The sequence below is a fragment of the Coregonus clupeaformis genome, chromosome 35, assembly GCF_020615455.1.
Source record: "Coregonus clupeaformis isolate EN_2021a chromosome 35, ASM2061545v1, whole genome shotgun sequence".
In the NCBI taxonomy this organism is placed as follows: domain Eukaryota; kingdom Metazoa; phylum Chordata; class Actinopteri; order Salmoniformes; family Salmonidae; genus Coregonus; species Coregonus clupeaformis.
In genome coordinates, this window is record NC_059226.1 from 5,558,233 (window position 1) to 5,583,654 (window position 25,422).

At 42.9% G+C, this 25,422-nt stretch overlaps 1 protein-coding gene across 1 annotated transcript; it reads left to right on the plus strand.

Moving 5' to 3' along the window:
* Window positions 1-545: 545 nt before the first annotated feature.
* LOC121550179 (E3 ubiquitin-protein ligase TRIM37) lies at window positions 546-23,987 on the plus strand. Its single transcript, XM_041862302.2, has 25 exons — window positions 546-989; window positions 1,838-1,916; window positions 2,503-2,604; window positions 2,994-3,034; window positions 3,570-3,686; window positions 4,670-4,757; window positions 4,876-4,998; window positions 5,447-5,570; window positions 5,675-5,742; window positions 9,307-9,431; window positions 9,770-9,820; window positions 10,220-10,301; window positions 10,672-10,748; window positions 10,837-11,016; window positions 11,718-11,832; window positions 12,104-12,280; window positions 14,829-14,965; window positions 16,798-16,880; window positions 18,289-18,465; window positions 18,621-18,917; window positions 19,082-19,237; window positions 19,374-19,563; window positions 20,592-20,701; window positions 21,184-21,330; window positions 21,506-23,987. Exons 1-25 carry the CDS (start codon window positions 979-981, stop codon window positions 21,562-21,564), a joined length of 2,916 nt encoding a protein of 971 aa, XP_041718236.2. The 5' UTR covers window positions 546-978; the 3' UTR covers window positions 21,565-23,987.
* Window positions 23,988-25,422: the final 1,435 nt, after the last annotated feature.

Genomic DNA, 25,422 nt, shown 5'->3' on the forward strand with positions numbered 1-25,422 from the left:
ACTTACATTTATTCAGGTTCACTGGGGACATTAAAAATGGCTCATTCATTTGGCCCCACATCCACAGAAGGCAACTCCACTTTTCTCCAGGCCTTCTGTATTTAGTATGTGGGTCAATTTCTCCCTCAGGTCCAAATGATGCTTCAGAATAAGGTATTTTCGGTGGAAAGTCCACATTTCAGTACAGTTTTGAGCATGGCATAGTTTATATAAGTAACTTTGATTCTGCACTTGCAATGCATGGGGAGAATAATAAAATAATGTAGCTAGCTAGGTCTTCAATTTCACATTTTGTGTTACTGTTTGTCTCCCCAATTTCTTATGGAGATATGTTATAAAAACTATGTAATTACATCACTGGCAATTACCATAGTCACACAGTTAATTTTCTTTTTTTTCTTATTTTTAACCTCAAATTGTATTTCAAAGTCAGTAGTGTGTGCAGAATCTACGATAAGAAAATGGGTGTGTCGCCTTACCTTCTCAGATATATGGGCCATTGGATAACTGTTACAAATGTCCCACCTACCACCGCTTTTGCATTGGTTTAAGCAATATCCGAAGAGCTCGCGATAAACAGTAAAATGGTCTCCAATGGTGATATGTAGCTGCAGCACTGATGATGATGTAGCCTGCATCATGGAAGAAAAATAACTGTAGTCACGGATTGCAAAAACGATGCTAGTCTTGCGTTCAAATGTATCATTGAATGAAGCCTGTCTTTACTGTATGAATTCGATATTTACAGCTGAGGCAATTTAGCTGCTAGCTAGGTCAAGTAAGCTCGATGCTAACTCGTTTATTAGCCAGCAATGGGATGTTAGGAATCAGGCTAGCTGACGCTAACTAGCAAGCTAGTTAACAAATTCCACACATCCAACATAATAGTGGAACTTCGGCGTGTTTCATCAGCGCTGTTATCATTGCCTTTTTGAAGAAAGAAGAAATAGCTAAACCAGCTAGCTATCTAGCAAGCATATGAGATTAAGGTAAGGTAACTAGCATAGTCAGCTAGCTAACGTTAGTTAGCTTGGTATTTGAATTTGCCCTCATAACAATGCACAACTTCATTGGTTATATTTATGTTGCTAGTTAGCTAGCTTTGTTGTTCAACCCCATGTCAAACTACAATTATTGTAGTGGTGCCTAGGTGTGTGTGTATAGATGGATATACTCAACAACATTTTAGAAACCAGTGTTAGTTAGCAAAGTCACTACCTGCTTAGCTAACCAGTCACAGAGCCAAAATCTTTTTTCAGCTTGAAGTTATTTAACACCAATATTCGTTTGAAAGACTAATCATGAACTCATTCATTCCTGCGTTGGAAATGACACGAAACCACAATTTTGACTTAACCTCTATCTGCATTCTGGGGTGTGTTCATTATAGAAACAGTCTACCGTTTAAGAACCAAACGGAACTAATCGGGGAGGGACCTACCTGAATTTGTCCATAAACTGTCGTTTGCGTTTCGATTTGGAGTAAACGGTTTCGACGAAACATTTTGCAACAGAATCGGCGTATCGATTACAAACTCCAAACAGTTGCAAAACATCGAAAACTAGCATTTCTATTGGACATATTCAGGTAGTTCCCGCCCTGTTTGCTGAGTTCGTTTTCGTTGCAAAAGGGATGTTTTGATTAATGTAATGATTACATTCCAGGGGCGTATTCATTACGTTGATTCTGTTGCAAACAATTTATTAAACATAAACTGAACGAAACAGGGAGGGGGCCTACCTGAATTTGTCAAATATAAACTCTTTTTTTTGTTGCAAAATGCAACTGTTTGGACTAATGATTACACCCCTGTTTTCTTTCTCACCATGAAAATAGGTATTGGATTGAGATTTCACACAATTTCCTCCACTTGAAGAAAACTAAACTGGCTGAGATGGATGAACAAAGTGTTGAGGTGTGGTCCATTTTGCACATCAGTATAAAAGCACATGTATGTCACTGGTTACCCCACTGTAGCTTTAGATAAATACCCATCTATATGACTTGCTTGTGTGGACAACTAGACTCACTGCTCTAACTAGAAAATCTCCTCAGCTGACAGACGGATGGATGGAAGCACTCCTGAGCTCAGGACGTATCACTAGACTAGAGCTTTTGCTCTCAGCCAACGTTGGCCTTATGCCAATTGCATTAGACTGGGATATCTTCTCCAGATATAACTCACCCCACCAGACAGTCATTTACATCGGTTTGTGCCCCAACTGTACCAAATAAGAATTGATTCCTGCTTGCTTGTCCATGACTAAGCCCCCCTGTGATTATTGTGCTGGGAGCTTTTATCACTGTTTGATAGATTGACTTTCTAAATATACAGAAAATATCAATGTATAAAAATATATAACCTATATATCACATTTCCAGTTAGGCCTGGATTAATATAATATATCATACACCACATTTCAAGAGCCTACTGATTCCTGTCCATTTATAATGGTTCCAGTCTTGCTTTGATAATTTAAAAGCCTTCTATCTCTGCACAGAGTATTGCGGAGGTGTTTCGTTGTTTCATCTGTATGGAGAAGCTGCGGGACGCTCGGCTCTGCCCCCACTGCTCCAAACTCTGCTGTTTCAGCTGCATACGGGTGAGTCTGATGACATGTCGCCACGGGAAATGAGGCCAGCTCGTTAGCGTAACTCTGCACAGCTGGGTTGTGAGGGCGAAATCTACAACAATGCATATTAAAAAAGTATGTTTGGACTATCATGCTTATAACTCACTCACAGCATTGGTGAATGAAGCAGAAGCTTCATGAACAAACTTTTCTTGTTTACCAGGGAAATCCAATATTCCACTTTAATTTTTCTAATGATTTTAAAGTATAGAAAAATTATCATTTCAGTGTTTACTTTGAACTGTCAGGCTAGAAATATAGTAAATGGATGCAGTCATGGGTGTTAGGCATCCTGTAAAAATCTATACAGTGTTACAACCTCATCTGCAATGCTGTAATGTAACCTCTCCTATTGACAGCGCTGGTTGACTGAGCAGAGAGCCCAATGCCCACACTGTCGGTAAGCCCTCCTCCTACTACTGCAGTGGTATTCAAAGTAGGGGTTGCGACCCCAATTTTTTTTTTAATTCAGGCAGCGGAGTTGACTATTGATCCCCCCCTAGTGCCAGTATCAATTCATGATGGTAAAAGAAACACGGTTTTTAAAGAGGTCTTGCTTGAAAAATCCTTAAAGGCATACTAAACTTGGAGATCTGTATGTAACTTCCTTTGTCTAAATTGTTTGATTAGATGTTTTTGGATAGACGTAGGCCACGTGTCTAACTCATTCCACGGAGGGCTGACTGTTTGCAGGTTTTCTCTCCTCCCTTGTACTTGATTTATGAATTAAGGTCACTAATTAGTAAGGAACTCCCCTCACCTGGTTGTCTAGGTCTTAATTGAAAGGAAAAAAAAAAACCTGCAGACACTAGGCCCTACGTGGAATGAGTTTGACACCCCTGACCTAGGCTGTAGCCACCATTTAGGGGGCATTATATGTCAAGAGTGATCATGTGTGTGACCTTATACGTGTGTGTATGTATGTATGTATCCAGGGCGCCACTGCAACTGCGGGAGCTGGTGAACTGCCGCTGGGTTGAGGAAGTTACCCAGCAGCTGGACACCCTGCAGCTCTGCAACCTCTCCAAACACGAGGAGAACGACAAGGACAAGTGAGCCCCAGCATCCCTTTCCATTGCTCCCCTGTGACCCGTTGCCTCATTCATCATCACTACCACCACTTTCTTTATCTTTCTGTCTGTCTCTCTCTGCCCTTTCTACCCCTTTCTGAAGACCTCTAAAACCTAACCTGAACCCCATTAAACAAAATTTAGCCCATATCTGAAGTATGAGGCAAAAGCAACCTAGAACGATTTGTCCTTTCAGCTAGGAAATTTGAAAGGCCCAGCACATTCTAATGTGGGCTGAGTTTATAAATGGCTGGTTGTTTGGGACTTGTTTTGCTGACAGTAGCTAGGTTTCCATCCAGTTGGCGACAGATGTTCATGCGAATATTCAAAAATATGTGCATTTTCCCACCAGTGGTGTTTCCACCAAACTGACTTGGGGATTAAAATCAGTGTTACGTTTTCATGATTCGAATGAAAACCTAAAGTTCAATGTGTTTATCACATTTTCAACTCTGTCAGATGGCAGTCAAGCATCGATCATCATGTCAACAGAATAAGACCCTCTATATTGGATAGGCGCATCAAGCTTATCACTGTGCACTTTCACCACCCTGTGAAGTTCATAACTTATTTATCTGTAACCTAATAAACTGCATGGTTTCCCGAGTGGTAGTGGGAGGACCACACACCATATCATCACGTGAATCGAAGTTTACTTCAATATGATGGTTATTATATCAATATTTGTGCATAAAGTAGTTTCCACTGCCATTTCTCACATGATTAATTTTACAGACACAAAAAGATCCCACCATGTCGAATGAACCAATTATGTCTGCATTTATAGAATTTTACAGACACTTCCTGTTTCCATCACAGCTGTCATGATTTTTTAAAAATACGGTATGACTTTACTTGCATAAAAATTGTGGATCGAAACATGGTTAATGATAGAAAATGTGTTGAAAAGATATTCCAGGGGGTCTGGATGTGTCAGTCTTATCAGTTGTGTGGCTCGACTACAGGTGTGAGAACCACCATGAGAAGCTCAGTGTGTTCTGCTGGACCTGTAAGAAGTGCATCTGCCACCAGTGTGCTCTGTGGGGAGGCATGGTAAGTGACCCACAGAGGAGTATTCTCAATCAAGCCCACATCAGTTTGGTATAACACAACAAGTGCTCTCAGTCCGTCCCTCCATTTTTATGTTCACCACATGTACCCCTTTCCCAAGCATGGCGGCCACACCTTCAAGCCTCTAGCTGAGATCTATGAGCAGCACGTGACCAAGGTGAACGAGGAGGTGGCCAAGCTCCGCCGCCGCCTCATGGAACTCATCAGCCTGGTGCAGGAAGTGGTGAGGGGCACTGTTTCTGTATATTATGACATATCATGGGATTGTTTTTTTTAGCTTGGTTAGAAGCACACATGAGAAAAAAGTATCAATATCACCAATGCACAGTGCTGAATTTAGCCACTAGATGGCACAACGGCACTACAGCTAATTCTCCTCTGTAGTGATGGAATGCCTCCTCTACATTTACATTTACATTTTAGTCATTTAGCAGACGCTCTTATCCAGAGCGACTTCCAGTTAGTGAGTGCATACATTTTTCATACTGGCCCCCCTTGGGAAACGAACCCACAACCCTGGCGTTGCAAGCGCCATGCTCTGCCAACTGAGCTACAGGAGACCTCTACACACTATCCATCTGTGATGACAGATGAAGTTACCGTTGTACCAAGTTACATTACAACTCTGCAACAGTCTGCCTTCATTCAACATGGTTTTCTGTTTCTCTCAGGAGAGGAATGTGGAAGCAGTGCGAGGGGCCAAGGACGAGCGAGTGCGAGAGATCCGTAATGCAGTAGAGATGATGATCGCCCGTCTGGACAACCAGCTCAAGAACAAACTCCTCACCCTCATGGGTACGCTCATTTGGTGACACCATTCCGGGTTCTCTCTAGTCACTGTAATGCCCTTCTATGTCACTGAAATATTATTCTTACATGAAAATGTCCTCTCACAACAGGTCAGAAGACCTCCCTCACCCAAGAGACTGAGCTACTGGAGTCTCTCCTGCAAGAGGTGGAACATCAGGTGTGTGAACTTGTATCATACCAGTAGTGTACCATTTAACACCAGTAAACCGAAAGTCTATAATAACAGCAAAGGTGGCACTACAAGTGGATTGGACGTGGTGTACCTGCTTGAGGGTGTGTTTCTTGCAGAACATACTGTATTGTCCTGTGGTTTGTGGAGGCAGGTGTTTAGGAGTAGAGTGTGAAGTGTTTCAAGTGGCAGTCTGGCACGCCACAGCACTCAGGGTAGCAGGAAGCTGGGGGAGAGGAGGCACTGAGCCACCAATGGTCTAGAGGCTTTCTCTCCTTTCATATCCTGTTACTCTGCACCAAGGTTATTATTGTTTTGTGTTTTTATATTCGTTTTTATTTCTATTAGTTTTTATTTATTTTTGTTTTGTATTAAGTTTAGTTTCAGTTAGTTTTCAGACCTGATTTGTTCGTTTTTATTTTAAGTTGTATGAATATATTTATTTTGTTTTTATATTATTTCGTTTTAGAAAGCATGGGTTGGAGGCTAGGAGCCATTTGGGTTGTATAGTTTTATTGGGATGTCACTTACCACTGGGGGGGCAGTAATAAATAAGGTGATGGATCAGGTCATAGGTTAGGCTAGCCCTTATGACTCCAATGCTACATTAGTCATTCCATGTCCCTTTTTGATTAGCTGAGGTGATTTGGTCAAGTGTGAAACACTATCTAAAAACAATTGATACTTGATTGCGATACGGTTTTAAAACCTTGAACACTCAACTTAAAGTAACTGTCCAGTGTTTCCAAAAAATGGTAATTAAGTATGTGAAAAATCACATTTTCTTTGTTGGAATGGTGTGGGCGTACCCCAATAACAGAATGGTGTGGGTGTATAGCGGTCATTGAAAATATTCATGCGAGTAGAGCGCTGATTGGCCAGTTCATCCTCCTCAGGAGTATGACATCATAATCTATAAGGAAATGGCAAGCATTTTTTAAACTGTCTGTTTTTATTTTTTTATTTTTTTTATTCTCCAATTTATGCTTTGGCAACATAAGAGTATAACACGAGTGTTAACAGAATATAAACGTTTTAAAAGTTCAAAGGACAGTTACTTTAATTATCATCCAAAAATCACTTTACAAATACAAAAGATACACTTAGTGTTAGCTGTTTTTTTACCACTGATTATTATTTTTTAATTGTGTAACACAGCTTCGAGCAGACTTTTAGTTTTTCCGTCCTGAGTTTCCATTAGCTCAGGAAGTGAAATGCAAAACACCTCCGTGGGTATGATATGAAAGTAGAACTTATTAAACCGTATTGCACGCTGTGATTATTAAGGGTTAGACAGAGCGTTGTACACGTTGGCCCCGCTGTGGTCAATTGTTCAAATGGGAACCCTATGGCTGTATGGCGGCAGGTAGCCCAGCAGTTAAGCGCGTTGGGCCAGTAACCGAAAGGTCGCTGGTTCGATTCCTCGACCGACTAGGTGAAAAATCTGTCTGTGCCCTTGAGCAAGGCACTTAACCCTAATTGCTCCTATAAGTCACTCTAAGAGCGTCTTATAAATGACTAAAATGTTCGAGAGCTATGCTTAGGTATAAATTATAAAGTAAATCTCAGTGACTTGGATTTAAAAGGAATAGCGCCGAGACTGGTGCAAAAAATAGGATGGAAGAAAGCCCATGTTTACACCAATCCAATGTCTTCTACACTGAACAAAAAGAAACACAACATGTAAAGTGTTTTGGTCCCATGTTTCATGAACTAAAATAAAATATCCCAGAAATGTTCCATATGCACAAAAAGCTTAGTTTTCTCAAATGTTGTGCCCAAACTTGTTTACATCCTTGTTAGTGAGCGTTTCTCCTTTGCCAAGATAATCCATCCATCTGACAGGTGTGGCATATCAAGAAGCTGATTAAACTGCATGAACATTACACAGGTGCACTTTGTGCTTGGGACAATAAAAGGCCACTCTAAAATGTGCAGTTTTGTCACACGACAATGCCACAGATGTCTCAAGTTTTAAGGAGCGCGTGCAATTGGCATTCTGACTGCAGGAATGTCCACCAGAGATGTTGCCAGATAATTTAATATTAATTCCTCTACCATAAGCTGCCTCCAATGTAATTTTAGAGAATTTGGCAGTACGTCCAACCAGCTTCACAACCGCAGTGTGTGGGCGAGCGGTTTGCTGATGTCAACACTGTAAACAGAGTGCCCCGTGGTGGTGGGGTTATGGTATGGGCAGGCATAAGCTACGGACAATGAACACAATTAAATTGTATCGATGGCAATTTGAATGCACAGAGATACCGTGACAAGATCCTAAGGCCCATTGTCGTGCCATTCATCCGCCGCCATCACCTCATGTTTCAGCATGATAATGCACAGCCCCATGTTGCAAGAATCTGTACACAATTCCTGGAAGCTGAAAATGTCCCAGTTCTTCCATGGCCTGCATACTCACCAGACATGTTACACATTGAGCATGTTTGGGATGCTCTGGATCGACTTGTACGACAGCGTGTTCCAGTTTCCGCTGGTTTTCTGATCCACGCCCCTACCTTTTTTAAAGGTATCTGTGACCAACAGATGCATATCTGTATTCCCAGTCAAGTGAAATCCATAGACTAGGGCCTAATTTATTTATTTCAATTGACTGATTTCCTTATGAAATGTTACTCAGTAAAGTTTTTGTAATTGTTGCGTTTTATATTTTTGTTCAGTATAACTTTAGTAGTACAAGTATGAAGAATAAAGTTAGCTTTTCCTGTTAGCAAGTGATAGTGACGCAAATGCTAGGCCTTTTTGAATCTCCTGGCCGCATTTACCAGCCAGCTTCAGTAGCATGAAAATCCCCCAAAAGCTTAAACTCCCATTCGATTTGTGCCCAAAAACCTAAAACTGAACATAATTCATGATGGTTTTTATTTTAGTTAGTTTTGGAGTCAAAGATAATAGTTTTTGTTTTTCAAATGGGTTTGTACATTTTATTTCAGTTTACTCAATTGTTTTTTCATGATTCGTTTTAGTTTACTATTATAACCTTGATCTGCACTGGCCTGAACAGACAGGATGTTCAAAGCAGTGATGTTCAGGACCACAATGTGCTTTCACCTGTCCAGTTCTTTCACATCAGTGCAGATAAATGAATGGATAAAAGGCTAGGAAGCCACTTTAGAATATTGAGATTCACTTTTTGTTTTCTGAGAGAACTCATTTGAAACTTAAAGAAACCAGGTGCGTTCGCACTGATTTGAAACTCATGTGAGAAACTACGTTTTTATGGTGTTGATAATCCTGCCCTTTTTAGTCCAGAGATTCCTATATTTCAAAACTGAGCATAAATTCAATGAAGGTCATAAGCCCCCTGAGAGAATGGGTGTTTTCAAACCTTCACCCAGATGTTTTCTTATACGTTCACCTCTGAAGTCACAGCCTTGGGATTTCCATGGCCTGTGGAACTTTACCTTGATATGTCATGCCGCCAGTGAAATGAGATGACGTTAAGCGTTAGATTGAGGTGGGGGGGGGAGAGAGTGTGGGTCAGGTGTTGCCCATGCAGAGCTCTAGAATTGTGTGTGGTGTTCTGTCCTACAGCTGCGGTCCTGCAGTAAGAGCGAGTTGATCTCCAAGAGCCCAGAGATCCTGCTCATGTTCCAGCAGGTTCACCGCAAGCCCATGCAGTCGTTTGTTACCACCCCAGTCCCCCCAGACTTCACCAGGTAATATACTAACTAAACCCTACTGCACTAAACCCATTCTACCCGCACTCCCTAGGTAATGTACTAAACCACAGATCATGCAACTAGAGAACTTGAGAATACAAACATGCCCTACATTCCTCTTTTTATACTTTGTTGTAGCTGTGTTTTCACATTGTTGTCAGAGAAAGGAGGGTCCACTTTTAAATATGGATGTTCAGTTTTAATTATGTGTTTTCAGATATACATTTCCATTTGGATGATTCATAATGCAGCAAGATATTTTTATGCTTTTAATGGATATTTAATTAAATTGAGCTGTAATTACAGAGCATCTCTCTTCCCCCCCACACACGTAGTGAGCTGGTTCCTGCCTATGACTCAAGCACTTTCGTTCTGGCAAACTTCAGGTAAAAAAATCCTCCGCTGTATCTAGTCTTGAAAATGTTCTGAAATTCAGCTTGTGTATGCACAAGGAATAGAAATCGACAGTCTTTTTTAACAACAAACTAAACATCTTTTAGCTTCTGTTTCTTGGAAAATAATTTAGGTTGCTAGGTCCAAGGCTCTGATTAAGTGCTTATGCTCTAGCTGCTAATTAGCATGTGACTGATCATGTATTAGCACCAGTCGGTTGGGGGATTTGCGCCGTTAAGGCAACCAAGGACATGTCGGCCCATGATAAGGAGCAATTTCTCTCTCGTTGTGACACTTTACCAAGACTCAGTTGAAATTGGCTTGTTTAATTAATGAATGGGTTCATCCTATCTGACTTGTTTTTCTGCCGGTGTGTTCCGTTGGTCTTACAGCACCCTGAGACAGAGGGCAGATCCTGTCTACAGCCCACCACTCCAGATATCTGGCCTCTGCTGGAGACTCAAGGTTTACCCAGTGAGTAGACCACAGGCGGTTGGTGGCACCTTAATTGGGGAGGACGGGCTCGTGGTAACGGCTGGAGCGGAATGAATGGAATGGTATCAAATACATCAAACACGTTTCCATTTGTTTGATGCCATTCCATTCCCTCTGTTCCAGCCATTATTATGAGCCTCAGCAGCCTCCACTGGAGTAGACATACACCTCCAACAATTGGTTGTTCTCTAGTAGTAATTGCTACTAGACAACTAGCTCTTATGTTCATCCTATCTTACTCTAACTACTAGATTTGATATGTCACCTTTGTCACAACTAAGTTGTCAGTATTGAAGATCTGTGAAAAACTGGTCATGTTCATCATTATGTGTGTTTGTTTTTCCTTCAGGATGGCAACGGTGTGGTGCGCGGCAACTACCTGTCAGTTTTCTTGGAACTATCTGCAGGACTCCCTGAAACGTCGAAGTATGTTTTTGTCAAGTTATTGTCATTCTCTTTCTATCAATCAAGTTTGAACTTTTAGTTATATCACCTTTAACGTTTGTGTCTGTAGGTACGAGTACCGCGTGGAGATGGTCCACCAGGCCTCCAGCGACCCCACTAAGAACATTATCAGGGAGTTTGCATCAGACTTTGAGGTGGGGGAGTGCTGGGGATACAACCGCTTCTTCAGACTGGACCTGCTGGCCAGCGAGGGCTACCTCAACATGCAGACTGACACACTAGTCCTCAGGTGAGTAGTGCTGAGCGATTAGTGGTTTTTGAGGTCTGTTTGATTTTTGACATCAATAGGAAATTACTATGAAATAAAATATTTCAGTTGTGTATATTACTATGTTTATTTGATGACTATTGTTTTTCATTCCTTAAAGTCAACATCTCATCTCTGCTCAGGCAGTAGCAGTCAGTCAGACATTATCTCTGTGCTCCCCATTTTGTCTTTAGTCATCATATTTAGCTAGGTTAGCCTGCCTAAGCATGCTGCAGAGCTGTCTGACGAAATCATTTTACTAGTTCTTAAAAGTAGAAAAGGCATACATTCACAAACTGTCTCTCTCCCTCGCTCTCATCGTTGTGTACATTCCTCTCTCATGCGGTCCGTGTATCTAACCTAACGTAGCAGGCGTAAAAGTGTATCCATCTCTGTCCAAGCCGGAAAGAACAGGCGCAATGGATTATGGTCATTGTAGTTAATTACCACGTTTCGGTTTCAGCCCAGGGTCCCACATAGTTTCAGCCCAGGGTCCCACATAGTTCTTGACTTGATATCTCGTGTTTAACTCGTGTTTTTATTTTTATATTTATCGTTCAGCACTACAGGTGAGTTACTACTATACATTAGTCAGAAAGGTGCCATGTCTTTATCAGTTCTAATTCGGGGTTCATTGATGTCTTGTTTGGCTGCCGAGTTGACTCTGTCTCTGTCCTGAACAGGTACCAGGTGCGTTCGCCCACCTTCTTCCAGAAGTGCAGAGACCAATACTGGTACATCAGCCAGCTGGAGTCAGCCCAGTCCAGCTACATCCAGCAGATCAACAACCTCAAAGAGGTGGGGGCTTAGATCAGGGTTTACCAAATTCGGTTCCCCGGGTGCATGTTTTGGTTTTTGCCCTAGCACTACACAGCTGATTCAAATAACAAACTCCTCATTAAGCTTTGATTATTTGAATCAGCTGTGCCGTGCTAGGTCAAAAAAACAAAACATGCACCCAGGGGGGACCCCAGGACCGAGTTTGGGAAACCTTGGCTTAGATCACCACAAATGACTAACAAAAAGGATTATTGTGTTGTCGTTGCATATTATGTCTACCCGTTTTCAGAGGCTGGCCATTGAGCTGTTCCGTAGGCAACAGTCTCGCAGCTCGTCCCCTCCTAACCGACGCCTGGGCCCCTCGACCTCGGAGAGAGACTCCCGCTCAGGGAAGTGCCCCGTGGCTGAGGATGGCTGCCAGACCACCGAGACCAAAGGCGAAGAGAAGACTCAGCACGACTCCAATGTGAGTAACTCAGACATTCGCACTTTGTAATCATATTCATGAGGACCACAGATGATCACTGTATTGGTTCATATTTTTGGTTCAAGATGGTGCACACACAACATGATTATACTGATTTAAAGCTCTTAGTTTTATAGCTATGTACAGGTAACTGTGAAAATAAAGGAAACACTTGAGTAAATGAGGGATGCAAAGTATATTGAAAGCAGGTGGTTCCTGAGTTAATTAAGCAATTCGTTTTACAGTTACAGATTAGCCATTTAGCAGACGCTCTTATCCAGAGCGACTTACAGGAGAAATTAGGTTTAGGTGCCTTTCTCAAGGGCACATCGACAGATTTTTCACTCTTAACTGCTAGGCTACCTGCCGCCCCAATTAACATCCCATCATGCATTTACATTTACATCATTTAGCAGACGCTTTTATCCAGAGCGACTTACAAATTGGTGCATTCAACTTATGATAGCCAGTGGGACAACCACCTTTTTTGCTTAGGATCATGTATAAAAATTCCCAGTTGCCCATTATTGTGGCTTCCATGGCTAGAAGAAGAGATCTGGGACGTAAAAAGAGGGGTATCAAAGGAGCATAGAGGGGTTTCAAAGTTTGTGTGTGTGTCTGTCACCAGATCTCAACCAATTTAACACTTATGGGAGTTAGGGCATGGTGGTATACAGTATTTTACGATATACCGGTATTGATGCACGGAACAGTTAGGGTTTTTGCTTTACCTTCTGTAAAGGTATTTGAATGTTTGGTTTGTTATATGGGATACACCGTGTGTAACGTCCATTTTTATAGTTTACTTCGCTACTTGAGTCATCCTCCACCTTTCCACACAGACCTAGCCCCGCCCCCTGTCACTCAAGGAGCGCATTTGTTTTTCCTCGACCATTCAGCACATGCAACAATGTTGATGACAAGGACGCGGTTTTCACTTTGCTTCTTAATATAAATCCACTAGCGTTCTATAATTACACTATTCGGTTGTGTTTCTTACATCTGCAAAGAGCTAGTCTGTCTTTTCTTAGCAAGTTGGGCCTAAATCTTGTTAGCCGCTAATGCTAATCGCTAGTTAGGTGGCTAGCTAGCTAATACATGTACTGAGTCAGAGCAAATGTAATTAGCTATACAGCCTGATAATACCAGTGATGGCGTAGACCTAAATCAGCATATTGTTTGTGCAACAGTATCTTTTAAATCAAAGAGGAATACGCGAAGCATGAATATGTTAGCTACATGAAGTAGTGAAGAGAGAACTTATTAAATGTAGCCAAAGATAATAGGGTCCCCCTAGGAAACACTTGTCAACAATTTAGGTCCTACCGTGTCACAACAACTCCTTCCTGGCATTTTCATTCGTCATGTCAAACAACATTCTATTCAAAGTGGCCAGTATTATATTCTAACTATAGAATTAGAATAATCATTCTATTTTCATGATTCCAACAGTTCACCCAAGTGTTTTGCTCTAAATCACAAGTCATGTCACAATTGCAACATATGGTAAGGAATAAGGCCTAGGTTGTTTGCCCATATCGGGTAACGGAAATGATCCAAATTAGTGCAGGAAATGCAGAAATTGATGAAAATGCTGACAATTTTTTAAAATTGAGTTTAATTGAACATTATAAAACAATCAGAATGGAGAAAAAACTATTGAAATCACTTAGAATGTATGTGTTGCCACCCTTGGGTCACACACTACTCATAAAGCAAATTTAGAACTTTTATTATTAGAAACATAAAATACCTTCATACCGTCCTTTTAAAAAAATACCGTAATATTATATTTTGGTCATATCGCCCACCCTTAATGGGAGTCTGGAGAGGTGCCTGAGATGGCGTTTTCCACCACCATCAACAAAACACCAAATGATGGAATTTCTCGTGGAAGAATGGTGTCACATCCCTCCAATAGAGTTATAGACACTTATAGAATCTATGCCAAGGCGCATTGAAGCTGTTCTGGTGGCTCGTGGTGGCCCAATGCCCTATTAAAAACACTATTTTTTGGTTTCCTTTTTGGCAGTTACCTGTATGTTTCAAGCTCAGTGGTCGAAACGGTTAAATGGTGTGTGGATACGATAGTCACCTTCATAACCACTGGGGTCGAAAGATTGTCACATTAAAATCAACAACGTATCATTTTGGTTAATATTTGTTTCAGATTAAAATGTATGTCATTTTAAAAACGGCGCATCAATAGTCTATAGCACTGGATTAAATTAGATTTCAGAAACACTCCACCTTTTCTTCCACTAATTGTCTCTAGTCTTAAGCGCTGACCTCGGCGTGCATTATCATAAATTGTCTTAAGAAGGAGATGGGGCACAGTAGAGGGGAAACACTTGGTGCGTCAGGAGCTGAGCTCCAGGCTGCGTGTTGTCTGAACATTGTGCTAATGTTGCATTAATGTTGAAGTGTGTTCATGAGCTGTCTGATGGGAACCTTGAGCATGTACTATTTCATTGGTGTATCAGATGATAAAACACGGCACAGCAGCGCTAAAGGCTCTTATGTTGTGCCAACGTTGTGGTGTGGTCAGGAGCTGTCTGACGGGGACTTGGAGGTGGACTGTCTGACGGGGGATGAGGAGGTGAACCCTCTGGACGGCAGCAGCACCTCAGGCAGCTCCACGGCAACCAGTAACACAGAGGAGAACGACATCGACGAGGAGACCATGTGAGTGACCCACCGGCACAGTCGCCCCCAACCACCGAACTCTCTCGTTTTTGGGGGGATGCAGAAATTAAATTATATTATATCTGCATCCGATCAGTACAATTAAGTTAGACTCCCTCTGCCCCCCCCCACCCACTCATCCCCACCCGGGTTGTGCTACTTAGAAAATGTGTAGTTTTGATATGACTAGTGTATGCAGACCTAATTTATGTGTTTTCAAACCCCTGCGACCAGAGAGGCTGAGAGTGGAGTGCAGCACTAGCTGGAGCATCAGCCTCGCATGTTCGCTCTCGCTCTCTCTCGCTCTCTCTCTCCCCTCCACCCCCTCATTGTGAGCTCTCCAGATGAGCCATCCATGAGTCATCATTGCTCCTCATACTGCCTAGCTGGCTGAGGGTAAAAAACCAACACGAGGCTCACCAGCTCCTTCCACACACACGCACGCGCGCGCGCGCACACACACACACACACACACACACACACACACACTTGCACACATACATAGACATTATCACACATTTACTGTATGCATAAACACTCACAGAAGGGCTTCCCATGTCTTCATACAGACCTGTACACACACGCGTATGCAGACACACATTACATAAAGAACACACATTGTCCAATCTCCATGCCTCTCCTGAAACACTTAAATAAATCCATGTTAGTGCTCCATGTTTGCTTTTAACAAGGATCCTCTCAGGCCCTGTGGGGGGAAACCACAGTCAAGTGTCATCCCCCTCTCCGCCCACAAGGCACTTCCCGATCTCTCGCTTGCTGTCTCTCTCAGCTGTAGGGCTTTTTCTCCTCTCAGCTGTAGGGCTGGTAGGGCTTTTTCTCCTCTCAGCTGTAGGGCTGGTAGGGCTTTTTCTCCTCCCAGCTGTAGGGCTGGTAGGGCTTTTTCTCCTCCCAGATGCTCTGGGATGTGTCGTTCCAACGTCTATAAATACGCTGAGTGAGAAAAGCTCTGCTGGATATCTGACTCATGTTGTACTAGGGGCTGATACAATAGCAAGGGCTGCTATGTTTCCTCTTTTATCCCCTGTTCTCCGCCGGGGCATACCTAAAGGAATGTGTACAGTGCAAGCTTACAGACTGAGGTATACGAACACACAAAGTACACGCACACAGTCCCTTACTTGCACACTCTCAAATGGGCACGCACATCCCATGGGGCCCCTGCTAAAATAACAGCACGACTCATCATTAAGCTGTACCATTCCAGAGAGAACATTGCAGTGCACGGTCCAACCATTTCATCAGTAGAGCTACTAGCTGGTCTGTTACAACACAGAGCACTTTCTGTCTAATCACCCTAAAAAGCTTTTTGGTAAGGGAACACTGCTCTGTGATTTACGGAGTCCTGGACATGGACCCACTTTCTCATTTAAGAGTTGCTGGTCCAGCCAAGGTCTTGCGGATGCTGATTTATTAGTTGGCTCATAATGCTGTCTCCCAGCCTTAGTATTGGCCAAGGAACTCAATTTTCCTTAAGTGGGGTTGACTTGAACGTGCACAGGATCTATACCCATAGAGGTCCATGGACGGAACAAAATGTCCATGTCCCCAAATGGTCACATCTCACTGTCTTGTAACAATGAATCGGCCAATGAAACCAATTGAGAAACTCAATCAACTAAAACTCAGTTGACCAAATTAAATGACAGCTAGGCTATTTGAAATGATAGGTAGGCTTTTTTCCCGGTCTTGGTGTGGTTTGGGCGTGAGTCAGCTTTAGTGTTGGCTGTCAGCTAAAGTTTTAGTGTTTGTTTGACCGTAACATTGTAACAATGTTGTTCCCAGTCCTGAAGTTGATGGTCTCTGGTTCTCAGGTCTGGGGAGAATGACGTGGAGTTCAGTGGGAACCTGGAGATGGAGGAGGGAGAACTGCCTGACGATGTGGCAGGAGCAGCAGGTTGTCTCTCTTTCTCTCTCTACTCCCTCATCTTTTTTTACATCTCCCTCCCCTCTTTTCTCTCCATCCCATTCTCTCTCTCTCTCACCCTCTCTCCCTAGTTCTCCCTCTCATACTTTCTGTGTCTCTCTCTTTCCGGAACCTTTTTTTTTCTCTCATCAGATCTCTCTAGTGTGTGCGTGTTAGTGTGATGGGGCTTAAAGAGGATGTCATGGGTGCTGATGTGGAACATTTAAACTGTGTGTGTGCATGTTAAGCCAAAGGGGAGTGTAAAGGGCTGCATAACGATGCTTACATTTGCATGCATGAAGTGAAGGAACGTAATTCATGTGTCACAGTTTACTTTAATTTACGTAGGGTTTAGGATGCACCTTTCTTTGGCAGATCTAAGTCTTGTCCTGTTACTCTTCGGTATTTTGGTAATTGATTTCAACTTTAGCAACTCAGTATGGGCCGTCCTTAAACTTGGACATGTTGATAGTCTCTTTTACTTCATATCTGACTCTCCTCAAAGGAAAATATCCATTATTACATGCCCGAATGCCTAATAGTGGGTTAGCCAGGGAGGTTATTCAAATTCAAATGTATTCATTAAACATTGGCTGCAAAGTGGATTATCGTCCCCGCCGCCATTACTCTCACTGCCTCATACAGAGTTGTGGTTTTTCCAATCTAATCTCTCGCCTTTTTTAAATGCTCATTGTATGCAGACCGTAATTATTTTTCTGCTGCTCTCGTAGCTGTGCGCCGGCTGACTCATTTAATACTGTAGTGAAATGGCTGGAGAGTTGAATTGAATCTTGGTGCAGGAGTTCTCTTTTCTGAAGAGGGTCTACTGTACTCCTGAGTGGCGCAGTGGTCTAAGGCACTGCATCGCAGTGCTAACTGTGCCACTAGAGATCCTGGTTCGAATCCAGGCTCAGTCGCAGCTGGCCGCGACCGGGAGACTCATGGGCGGCGCACAATTGGCCCAGCGTCGTCCAGGGTAGGGGAGGGAATGGCCGGCAGGGATGTAGCTCAGTTGATAGAGCATGGCGTTGCAGGGTTGTGGGTTCGATTCCCACGGGGGGCCAATATAAAAAAAAAGATTTATTCACTAACTGTAAGTCGCTCTGGATAAGAGCGTCTGCTAAATGACTAAAATGTAAATGTCTACTGTAACTTCAAATGGAGATGCAGCGTGGGCTGTTTAGTAACCATAGCGCTCCGCTCTGTGTTAAACCTAGATAAAGATTTCCTTTTGCAACCAGTATTCAATATGCCCTATTCCAAACTCATTCAAAGTGTCAGTTGACTCCCTTTACTACTTCTCCAACACTCAATAGATAGAAGCTTATCCAGTATAGCTCACCTTTTGGTCTCCCCTTCCTTCCTCACCATTGTACCTCTGACTCTACCACTCTCCCAGGAAGCTCTAACCCCGGGGCCAGGTGTCTGAGGCGTAGTGGTCTCCCCTCGGCTGGAGATCTGCTGGAGATTGACCCCGTCATCCTCATCCAGCTACTGGACCTGAAGGAGCGCAGCAGTGTGGAGTCACTGTGGGGCCTTCAGCCCAGACCCCCTGCCTCCCTGCTGCACAGCCAAGGTAGGGTCTCTCTTTCACAGCCTCCTACTTTGTACTGGGTAGCCAAGCTAGGGCACAGTCACTCCCTCTCTGGGAAACATTAGGACAAGCGCTAATAGCCAATTAATCTAGTCATCTCCTCTTTTCATTCTTCGCTTTACTCTCTCTCTTGCCAGTCCAAGTCCACTCCAGGAAGGAGCGGGGTGAGCGCAGGCCTCAGACAGTGCGGCGGGGAGCCCCAGACTCGGGGGTCCTGATTCGGCTCAAGGCACAGATGGCCGAGGTGCGCAGTAAGATGTCGGATGTCAAGTGTCAGCTGGAACCACGGGGGGAGACCAAGGCAGGGCCCTCCGGCGGGGCCACAGGGGTGGAGCAGGGGCCATCTCACCACTCAGACCTAGGGCCCAGCAGGAAGCCCACAGAGCTAGATCTGATAAGGAAAGGACCTGGGGCCTCCAGACACTGTCGCTCTGGTGAGTGTTGCTGTACACACACACACTACAATCTGTGGAACTGGATAGCATTTCACAGTACAGCACGTTCTACTGTCAAACTCTTTTTGAAGACTCTAGACGGGCAGCTGGGGAGCTATCGACTGCTCAGTCAGATGTTTATCTATCTGTGGTTTGTGTGGCAGGAGGGAAGAAGGCCTCATCTCACAAGCAGGAGGGGAGTGGGCTGGGCCTGAGGAGGGCCACCGACCTAGTTGAGAAGGAGCTGAGAGGCCAGAGCGATGGAGAGTTGTCCAGCGACCAAGGCCTCTTTCCCAGGGACACCTCCAATGGATCAGAGGGTCAGTAGTAAAGCCAGGTAGAGGTGGGGTTATCAGTGTTTAGACCACCATGGCTCCACCTATGTTCCCAAATGAATGATTGTCAGCTGATGACTTCTGACTGACCAGTGTTTCCCTGTGCTGTGTCATACTGTAGGAGCCCTGAAGCCACGCAGCGCCCACAGCTCCCCTCCCTATCTGGGCAACTCGTCGTCCTGCTCCGAAAACAAACCCTGCAGCTCCAAACACGACCAGGAGCAGCTCTGCGTGGCCGACTTGTACGCTCTGGGGTGCCTCAGCGGCATCTCGACCGCCACGATGACACGACCCAGGACCCAGCCCATGGGGTAAAACTAACACCCTGTCCTAAATCCAAATCCAACCCTAGCCCCCATGCATTTGTGGAGATCCAAAGTGATTGGATTGAAATTCTATTACGTTTAATAAAATAAAATAAAATAAATGTATACAGTCCAGGTGCTTGGAGAATGGCACTTGATAATTGAAAAGTGTACTTGACAGTTGAGAAAATAAACTCCCTCACACAACATTTCTGTTTGCTCCACAATCTTTTAATGGATCGCTTTAAACCAACACTTTGGTTATTATTCCTTTATCAAGTGTTTAGCTCCTGACAAAGCCTCCAATTTAACAATTTGCTTTTTTGGCGTCATATTTGTTTTGTGCTACTGTTTTTTTTAAAATTACTTTACTGTGCCAACCTTGGCTGGGTTTTAAAAGAAGGCCGGATAAGTGAAAATAAAGTATTTGCTGCTGCTGTTATAGCTAAGTAGACTCAGTGGTATTTATGTGGCACCCTATTTAGTATTACAATTGGTCCTCCCAGTGGACCAAGAAGGCCTGAGAGTGAGCTTTCTCTAAAATAATTGTTTAGGTTTGGAATGAACCAGCTACTAGAGTGGTGTATTTATTAACTTTTTCTCTCTTGCCAAAATGTTGCTGTTCCGATCCATCAGTGTTCTGTATTTTGTCAAGTTTTGTGTGAACCCCAGGAACAATAGCTGCTGCTTCTTTAACAGCTAATGGTGATACGAATGCAAATCATAAATCTCAACAATACCTTAGAAAGAAATGAAGAAAAATATGCCCATGTCTATTCAAATCATACAATTTCACTTGTGCTTAAAGCAAGAGTGGCAGATCTACCTTCCTCCTGTCCAGTGTTTTGTGTGGATGGCCATTTAGTCATTGATGGACCACTCTTGGAGCAGTGTGAAAAGGTCTTGGCAGTGGACACATCTGTGGCCATGGGGATTATCTGAGGTGATGTTGTGCAGGAGGCTTTGTGACAAGGGAATTGTGTAAGCTGACACCCTCCTTCTCTCTCTCCTCTCTTCCCCCTCCCCTCCCTCAGGGCCGGCCTGCTGACGGACAGCTCTCTGGACTGTGACTCGGAGGAGACGGCTGAGATCCGCCAGTCACTGCTCTCCCTGGCAGAGGAACCCTCTTTATGCCCCAACGAAGGTGAGCCCTCACTGCTCTTACACCCCTCCCGTCCTCCACTTCTCATTCCACCCTCCTCTATGGAGGATTGCTGATGTGATGGCACTAAGGATTGAGCTCCACTTTTCATCTTAAGTGGATATAATATACTGTAATCTAAAACCATACTGCAGGTAGAGTTAACAGCTTCTTTGAGAAGGGTATTTTTAAAATATGTTTATCCTCCAGCATTACTCCTAATGAACTCTGGGATGAGTGTGTCTGTAGAGAGAGCGAGTGGGTGTTTACTTGGCACTGTGTGCAGAATGAGAGGTGTGCTCTTGGCACTGATGGTGTTCCCCTTACCTGTGAGACTTCGCTGTAAGGATATTTTTGTCTCCCCCAACCTGTTTGTTTACCAATGTGCTGTTCTCTCCCTTTTCTGTTTGCCTGTCTCTCCCACTCTCTCCCTGTCATTCTGTTTTCCCTTATCCTGTGTGTCCCTCTATCTTTCTGTCTGTCAGGTCATGTTGTCCAGAAGCGGACAGTGGTACTGCTGCCAGGTATGAGCAGTGACAGTGAGATCGACTGTGACACGGAGAACGAGGACGAGGTGGTGGCCCTGGAGGCTGGAGATTGTCGCTATGACGCCCAGGCACTGCCCTGCGCAGGTCAATATTGTTACCTGCTGTGTAACCCCCTCACACAAAAACACACATACCCTAGTGTGGGGTTCCTGTTCTGCACATTGTCCACACACATTTAGCCTCAAATCAGTTTGCTAGTACTGTGGAAGGGAATGATTGCTATGATTGTTTAAATGCTTCTGTTCTTCTTTCCTCCCAGGGGACCAGTTGATCTCTGATGACCTAAGCTTCACCACAGGAGAGACCACCGAGAGGTGATTCCTCTCCAATATGGCCACCACAGCCGGTCTAACAGTGGCAATTGCCGTGTGGGGTACTGAACTGCAGGGTATATAACTTTAATGCACATGAGCATCTGTGTAGACACTTGCATGAACTCATTCTAGTCACTGGCAACCCCAAATGCTATGAGAATGCTACAACTCACTAAGTAAGCACCTTGATGACTGACTGCAAAATGTCACAATATATTTGGTCACTTGTATTAATTGTTTCATTTACATTTACATAGATTAAATATGAGTTTGTATGGGGCGAGGAACAATATATTTGCGAGAGACATATATTCCTTAGGCTGTCGTTGTGAAAACTAAAATAAGAACAGTTATAATATGTAACTAATGAGGTCATGGTTGATGTTTGCAACGTCTACATACTCAGATTGGGCTTTGGTCTGGGCATCATGAGCGAAGGTGAATTTTTAGAAATAAGCACGGTGCACCTGCTTCACAACAGAACGAGAACCTCAAAAGCTCTCTGCCTTTCTGATTCAATGAGGTGCTATTGATGTATTTGTGTGGAGGACCACAGTCAGGCAGGTATCACACAGTGCTGTAATGAACACTCAATTCTGGTTAACAGTCTAAGCGAATGCCTTGAAATGAAGTGGACGCATTTAGAACCTTCATTCCTGTATCACCATCGCTTAAAAGATGTGAGGTACCCTTTACGTTAACTGAAGGAAACGCGGGGCTGAAACATGAGGAAAGATTGCCAGAAGTCCCCTCTGTGTAAATCTTGTCAATGTAAACTACTGTATTTCATCAACTTCTCCTGTTAGATTGGAGTTGCTTTTCCCCCAGTAAATCATTTAGAACAAGAACCAGTTTTTCTGCTGTGTAGACAGACATTGAAGTGTATCAGTGGTACGTCCCCTCTGGCATGTGTAGAAGATCGCTACATTTTGAATTAGTATTGAGAGAATTCTTAGTAGAGAAATAGGCATGAATCTTGCTCGCAGTATTGAGTGGATTCTGACCGAATTGATCATTAACAATTATTCGTTGACGGTCTGGGCTTCAAGTGCTCTTTGACCTTGTCTCTTCATTGCACATCAAAGCTGACGTACATTATCCGTACATACAGGGTTCTTTCTTTCATGAATAAGTGTTTTCTGCAGCTCTTGTCAAGATGAGCTCTGTAACATAGGCACGTGTGTAGGTGGTGTACAATCTTAACTTTTTCCCTGTGCTGTGTGAGCAACTCCTCACAGTTCTGCTTGACTTTGAAAAATGGGTCCATGCTCATTCACAAATTCACAGGTTTTGACTTCTATGAAGCAGACGCAATTTAGGTTACAACTCAGTGGATTCCTTTCCCTATTCAAACATGGTCTTAAATTGATTAAAATGTTACATTCCATCTTCTTGGGTCTAGATTGATTTTATTTTGCTTATTTTCTGCGCAATCTTTGACTGAGTTAATTTGCAAATTCATTTGTTTGACTGAGAGGTGTGTAAATAAGTGTTTGTTTTGTACAAAGGCTCCCCAACAATGATGGGAATATTTTTTTTAAAGTGTGTAAAGGACCCATTTCCTTTGCATGTTTTCCTTTTTGCCCATCAGAGGGTGCCATTTCTGCCTTAAAGTTTAGCTTTGCTCTATGACCGTGGACCATTTTTCTTTAAACAGTACCATTTTATTGCTTTTAACCCTTGAAAAAGAAATCTAAAGACCACTAGCATCCACATGGACATCATAATAGAAACTGTAGTTGCTCTTTGCACCATGTAGAACAATGAACACTGGCAAAGAAGTTCATTGAAAAAAGGTGGTGACCCAACCGGTAAACAGTTCTATCCCTTATCCCTTGAAAGGGAGACATGTAAGATGTCTCAAAGTATACTAATGTCCATTGACTAATAAGGAAATATGTTCTAAATAGCTGAGTGGTTAACGCTGTTAATATCTTCATATGTCAGCTATAGGATGCCTGATGCTAAACCTACAGCTGCAGATCTTCTTAATGTTCCATCGTGTGCCTAAAACCACATGGCTTCAATGGGGTTGAACAGGCAGACAGAGGGTAGAAAATATGTGTAAAACCTCTTGTGCCCTTGAAAGGGTGTTTGTATATACAGCTCGAGACTCATCCTGATATGGTCTTATTGTATCTGTATCGATTTCTGTGTGTGCACACTATGCACATTTCTGTTACTGCCCAGGTTTGAGGTGTGTGTGTGACTGAGTGGGAAAGGGCTGGCTGAGGAAAGGCACTAGAAAGAGGGTGATTAGATGTGTTTGAGTGTTCATGCTTTCCTTTGTTGTGTCTGAGTTTATTTTGTATTGTCCCAGAATGCAGTGGGAATTTATGTTGGGTATGTCTTTTTTTAATCTTTTTTTTGAACTTATAGAATATGACATGAACAAATTAAAAAATTGTATGGTTTCTTGAAATGGAACAAATGTGTCTATTTGTAACCTAAATACGGAAATACTTGTCAAATGGCTGAATTTATATAACATAACGCAAATCCTGTGTTTGTTTGTTTTATCGAACACCAACTGCATGAGAGATCAATTGCAGATGAGGGGTTACTCAACTTTTTTAAATCCAGGATTTTAGAAAGTGGTCTTCAAGCAATGGTGACTCATTTGAGAATGCACAACTTAAAAATTCCAGTCGGCCTTCCGCTCACTTCACAGCACGGAAACTGCTTTATTGTAACCACGTTTCCATCCTCGGTTTTTATGCAGGTAGCCTGAAGTCATCATACTGTACAAAGAAAAATCACGACGGCTTTGATGGAAACAGGAAGTTTCGTTACAATTTCATAAATGCCGATAATTTGTTCGCTTGACATTGGGATCTTTTTGTGTTGGTAAAATGTTATGCGAGAAATGGCGGTGGAAACGTAAAAATGCTCAAATATTGCTATAATAAAACATATCGAAGTAAACTTTGAGTCACGTGATGAAATGGCGTGTGTGTGTGGGCCTCCCACTACCACTCGGGAAACCATGCAGTTTATTAGGCTACAGATGAAATAAATTATGATGGCTTTCACAGGGTAGTGAAAGTGCACGGCGTTGGTGATGAGCTTGATGATCCTTTCCAATAAATATCGAGGGTCTATCTGGTGACATGATCGATGCTTGACTGCTGTTTGACAAAGAAAATATTTTCGCTATTATAATAATCACATGTAGACAAGCCTAACTGCACATCCTAACCGCACTGTATCTGCGAGCTGTGGTTGGTTTGAGCTCACTTGCCAAAACCGGAGTAGGCACATTTAGCTATTTAACAGTTTTTGTAGTTGAAAATACGATGGAAACACTTAACTTTTGGTGTTTTATTCGGTACATTTTAAATTTGAGCGAAAAATAAATGTTCGTGTGCACTACCTCATCACGCACTGATTTTTATCTGCAACAAGTCCATTAGGTGGAAACGCCATATGCGCATTTCCCCCCAAAAATTGTAAAGTGGTTATCCCACTGGCTATAGGGTGAACGCACCAATTGGTGAGTCGCTCTGGATAAGAGCGTCTGCTAAATGACGTAAATGTGCCCTTGAGCAAGGCACTTAACCCTAATTGCTCCTGTAAGTCGCTCTGGATAAGAGCGTCTGCTAAATGACTAAAATGTAAATGTAAATGTAATTCCCAGCACCAATAGCACCTACAGTGGACGCATCATAAAACCCGGTAATGGTTCCAATTAATTTTTTAGTCTGGAATTTTAGAACTACTTCATATGCAGTGCATTCGGAAAGTATTCAGACCCCTTCCCTTTTACAGCCTTATTCTAAAATGGATTAAATAAATAAAAATTCTCATCAATCTACACACAATACCCCATAATGACAAAGCAAAAGCAGGTTTTAGAAATACC

Excerpts from the sequence above, each read along its gene's own strand:
- LOC121550179 (XM_041862302.2), top strand. Across the intron at positions 4,758-4,875 it reads GTGCTCTGTGGGGAGGCATG|CATGGCGGCCACACCTTCAA; the intron begins GTAAGTGACCCA and ends CCCTTTCCCAAG. Across the intron at positions 14,966-16,797 it reads GACATCGACGAGGAGACCAT|GTCTGGGGAGAATGACGTGG; the intron begins GTGAGTGACCCA and ends TCTGGTTCTCAG.